General features: G+C 34.8%; 1 protein-coding gene across 2 annotated transcripts in view; it reads right to left on the reverse strand.

The window, feature by feature from the left end:
- Positions 1-806: 806 nt before the first annotated feature.
- The window catches only part of LOC107865947 (calmodulin-binding protein 60 A-like), an 11,578-nt gene continuing 6,937 nt past the window's right edge, over positions 807-5,447 (reverse strand). Inside the window, exons 3-8 of one of the 2 annotated variants that reach the window (XM_016712133.2) lie at positions 3,884-3,936; positions 2,983-3,446; positions 2,738-2,898; positions 2,171-2,377; positions 1,920-2,087; positions 807-1,751 (exon numbers count right to left, since the gene is read on the reverse strand). In XM_016712133.2, the coding sequence (XP_016567619.1) occupies positions 1,191-1,751; positions 1,920-2,087; positions 2,171-2,377; positions 2,738-2,898; positions 2,983-3,446; positions 3,884-3,936 (1,614 nt within the window). In that variant the 3' untranslated portion in view covers positions 807-1,190. The remainder of the gene's footprint in view (positions 1,752-1,919; positions 2,088-2,170; positions 2,378-2,737; positions 2,899-2,982; positions 3,447-3,883; positions 3,937-5,447) is intronic. The other variant, XM_016712132.2, reaches the window with a different exon arrangement.

A 5,447-nucleotide genomic window follows, 5' to 3' on the forward strand; every position in this document is an offset into this window, starting at 1 on the left:
GCATCAACACATTGTCAAACTATCATGCTTTCATTTTTCAGTCATCACAATCAACACCTCTAACTATTAACATCAAGCAACGTCACATCACAACCACCACCACCACTATCAACCGCCACCATCATAACAGTAACTACAATACCAACCATCACAACTATCACCACCAACATTACTAATCACTTACATCAATCATTGTCATTGCAACCACCATTATAAACCATCTCCACTATCACTAACAAACATAAATATTTTTTTCAATCAAATAATAATTTTGTTATATTAAATTACATACTTTTATGATATATAATTAGTTTTTTATTTGAATTATATTTTTTATTTTATTGCATACACAAATAATTTTTTTTTGCACATTCATATGTTGAAAAACAAACAGTCTTAATCATTTAATTTTCAGATTTAGAGACAATATCTTAATCATTCAGATTCAGACATCTGAATCTTAAAAAAAACAAATGCAACCTAAGAGCCTTTGGATAATATTAAAATATGATCAAATCAGTTTTTAATGATTAAAAAAAGAGAGTAAAAAGTGAGAAGCTGGATACCTCAAATTTTTTACTTTTTACATTAAAATTATTTTAAGTTTAACCAAAATATTTACCTTTTTATCTCTTATATTTTTCTCTAATTCCAACTTATTTATGGTCAGGTCCCTAAGTGGGAGATGTAGAAATAGCACTTCAAGATTCAAACACGTGTCAAGGATAAATCTGACCCCTTCCCATATTCCCGCCTACAAATTTATAGAAACAAGTGTAACTAATAAAAGATACTAGTAATATTAAAATGTAGTGGAGCACTTAACTTCAAAGCATGTTTTAACTGTACCAAAGTACTTTTGATAATAAGTTCCAACAATTCAAATTCGTCAAATAGTTCATGTTGAAGCATGAAAAGTTATTCACAACAATCGCACAAAAAAACACTTATTACAATGATGAATTATTCATTCACCTAGCATCACACGGTATAAAACTGGGACGGCTGCTGATCGATCTCCACCAGAGCTAAATGGGATTGTGCCAGTGGTCTCAAGCTAAATGTTGCTTGGCTTATGTAAGCATGCCACAGGGTGCTTGTCGGTTCCTCCAAAAGTAGTGCACATTTGGAGGATCTGACACGGATGCTGCAACATTTTTGTACAGACCAGCTACATAGCGTGTGGATTATCAGGAAATTAATTTCCGCTTCTTGGTAATTCGAACCTTTTTAACAAACCTCTTCAGTAAGAACCATTTTATTATGCTTGATATCTTTGCCCAGCTCTTCTTGGACTTGCCTTTGCACATTGAGGCCACAGGAACTAATGAAACTTTCTTCGATTGGCGCCATTGATCATCATTTGTGCCATCTTCCATGATGATAGATTGAACATTTTCAGAATTCATCAAGTGTGTCAATTGGTTTTGGGATAGATCCATCGCCTCATCATGGAACCGCGTGGCACTTGTTTCAGCAGCAGAATAGTTGGCTTGGTCAGGCTCTCTGAATGGAAAATCCTCAAATTGAAGTTCATCAGAACTAAGAAGCTGCATGATTTTCTCCCAATATGCTGAATCTGAATTTGCAGATGTGATCTGGTTGGGGGTTATTGGGTGACCGGGAACAGGGATATCAAGAGATATCCAATCTGACTCTGCATGCTGACCAACAACTGCATAAGAAGTGGAACATTCAGCACTGATCACGCACCGGTTACTTTCAGCAGTCCTCTGAACAAAATTTGACATCTGTGGGCAATTATAGAAAAACATCAAGGCAAAGAAGCAGAAATTGTTCTTAATTTGTGAAGACAACAGTGAGTTTAGAAGCTCGAATCAGCCTGCCAATATATATATATATATATATAGTGTCCTTTTTTCCATCACATTGAAATAATTTGGTTAAAGATTACTTACTGAAGTAAATTGACGTTGATCTGGTTGCTGGAAATCGTCAACGGTGTGACAGGATGATGGGGAAAATTTGGACGATGATAAGTGGTCCATGAGCAAAACATCGTTATCAAATTTGCGGACATTTACCCAATTTGCAAAAGCAATTTCCACCAACTTGTGTGCATATGCCTGTTTTAAAATCCAAAATTGAAGCAGGGAACTAGAAATTGGCCAAGTGAGTAAATACATGAAAATCAACAATAAATACGTACCTTCTGAGATTCAGAGAGCACGTTGAAATGATGCAAACCGCACCCTGAGTCCAATGATATCACCTGACCAGCAGCATTAAACACCACTGAAAAGTTTTGTTCAGTCTCCAGATGACAGTACAAGTATTTTCTTCCATCAAGATTACAAGTCTTTGCATGATTTGTAACAGTATTCCATGAATTACGGGACATGCTTTCGCCAAGGATCTACAGGCACAAAAAGCAAAAACTCATTTGTATTGCTTCTTACTGAAAAATTGACAGTTCTGTTAAGGTACATGGTCCCAGCGTTTAGAGGTTAACTTTAAACCATTACAGCAGTAATTATCTTAAACATATCTTTTAAAATGAGAGCTTGATTAGATGATCATCTTAATTCTCTGTCATGAGGCAGAACCTGGACAAATACGGTGAGTAAATTGGATTAAACAGATCCCAGATGCAGGAAATGCACGTACGTGTTGGTGCAGGAACAGCCTTTCCATGAACCATACAAAATATCACAAGTTGCAAGTATAAATTTTGCGGAATACTAAGGCTATTAGATAGAATTAGTAAACTTCTTACATGGCGTAGCCTCTTAGAATTGTTTTGGAGTTCAATTAGAAAATCCTCCACTGTTCTGATACCGTTTTCAGTCAATCGATCATGGAAAGCACCACTTCTGTAAATCTGATCTAGTCTCCATACATCATCAGTTGGTGATGGAGGGTAGCGCTTCTTGCTTTCTGTGAAAACCATAACTCAAACAGACTCATTATTTCGTTTATTAAAGGCAACTAAGTGTGTAGGAATTAAGTAGAAATACCCACTTAAACGTTTATCCTTGACAGTAAAGGGTGCAGTCACGGCCTCTATCACTTTAATTTCTACAGGTTGATCAACAATCCTTGCTCCTAGCCTTACCACCTTCAACTTCTTCATATGCTTTGGAGTGTGTTTGAATTTAATTTCGTTAACAGAAACAACGCCTCCTTCTAACCTCAGATATGGATTTTTGCAGCGCCCTGATTTTCCACCTCTTTTTTGCATCATAATATGACTGTTTAGTTCTTTAATTGTCCAACTTTCGTCACCATTAAGCAGAAATATCTCAACTTGTGCTGAGGCTGGAGGCCCATGTCTCACTTTTTGTCCTGTAACAGCATCAGCCAATTCCAATTTGGTTCCTTTGGGAAAAATACACTCTCCAGTGAATACCACTGGGGCAACCTCGCCTGAGAACTTTAAAAGTAAACATCCTGATTCACAAGGATGGATTTTCTTCTGGGATTTCCTGTTGTGCAAGATAGTTAAATCTCAGATTCGACATGAAATATAAAGGTTCTGCAAGTATCTCAGATACGACATGAAATTACAAAGGTAATAGAAGTTCTAAGGATATAAGTTAATTACCATTTTAACTAGGTTATGCCAATTAATCCGTAACATTAAGTTTCACTTGTACGATAAGTACAAGTGATGTGATTCGTTGTTTTTCCTCTCCACCATCAACGCATTACTTATTGAGATAAAGTTCTACACATTGATGGTGACGATGAACCTCGAATATATGACAAAGTAGTTTGCCATAACATGTTAAGTAGACGGGGATAGTGTAAAAATTCATTACACTATCAATGTGTATTACTTAAATTTTACTAATAATAGTATATGACGCAGTGGTAACCATGATTCTGGAACATTCCTAACAACAGTTCTCAGTTTCCTCACCTGTTCCTAGCAGTCAAAATTCTTTCCAATCTGAAGCGAAACTCATCCTCCACCTGGATATACGAAGTGTTGATTAAATAGTTAGATTTTGATATGAAAGGTATTTTTCCCAAAGACCAGAAAAGTACAAAATTCAACTCCGTCTAAAGAGGGATCTTCTATAAAGTTTGTATTTGATATAACTAACAACTGAATGTTTTTAGATGAAATTGTCATGCTTTAACATTATAACAGAAGAAACATATATCCTGTATTCAAATCTTGTTGCTACAAAAAAGAAGAGGAAAACAACTTGCATGTGTTTGACTTGCGAAAAAAGAAATCAGGTCCACACATGAGAGTGTGATGCTACATAATACGAGTATTAATTACCAAGTAATTAAAGATATACTTTCTCTAATCACCTAAACATTTTAATGCGATAGTCACACATTTCTCCAATTTTTTCGATCAAAATAAATTCTCTTGAATTGGTTTCTTTTAAAGCTCGATCGCCAATAGCTACTACTCGTTGTTTAAGTTTTGATCCATGGAACTAATCAGAAACATTTGATGCTCAATTGAGAAGTGAATTCTGTGGCAGATGGGACCGGTTATATAATAGGGAAGCAGATGCAAACTTTTTCTTTCAGTAGTCGGCCAAATAATTACAGGATCATCGCTCTACTCTGCCTCAATTCACCAGGACACAATACTATATGGACCAAGAATTTAACCTTAAAATAGTGAAATTTAGCCTCGTCTTTGATCTTTCGGGTCTAGGCTAATTCTTGAACAACATCGATGAAGGCAAATGAAGGTCGTTTCAATCGAGCTCATAAAACCAACAGACGAATATTAAGGACAGTAAGGCAATCTTAATAATATCATTAAAGTTTCAATCATCAAAATATATTTATTTTTAAGGTTTGAATCCTACTGATTTAGATCTTGATTACTAAGTCTTAATATATTATTAAGATGTATATGACCATTCACGTTTCTTCCTCCACCGTCCATCATTATCACCTATGTATTATACAACATCCACCACCATCATCTTGAGTCATAACTACTACCATCGTTGTTAATGGTTACCACATTACCATCATTTGCAATCATCAATCTCTACCTACTATCATACACCACCACCAATGAACTATCACTATTTGTTGTCAACTAACAGTCTACCATCACCATTCACCATCCCTACTAACTATTACTATCACCCATCATAATTATGTGTTGTACAAGCAGTTACCACATCAATCATCACCGTTGATCACTACTACCAATCAACATCCTCACTAGCTACTACCCACAACCATCATTATCCACAATATTGACACCGAGAACTAGCACCTAGACATCATCACTACGAACAACTATATAATTTCTTAAAAGTAGTTTGTTGATACGATATAAAATTAATTTGATTAAATTATTTTACTCATATATTTATTAGTTTTTAAATAAAATAATATTTCGTATATTCCGATTTTGAGAAAATATAATTTTAATTAGCAATTTCTTAATACAATATCTTAAATATATATATATATATATATATATATATATATATATA

Source organism: Capsicum annuum, chromosome 3, assembly GCF_002878395.1.
Source record: "Capsicum annuum cultivar UCD-10X-F1 chromosome 3, UCD10Xv1.1, whole genome shotgun sequence".
Classification (NCBI taxonomy): Eukaryota; Viridiplantae; Streptophyta; class Magnoliopsida; order Solanales; family Solanaceae; genus Capsicum; species Capsicum annuum.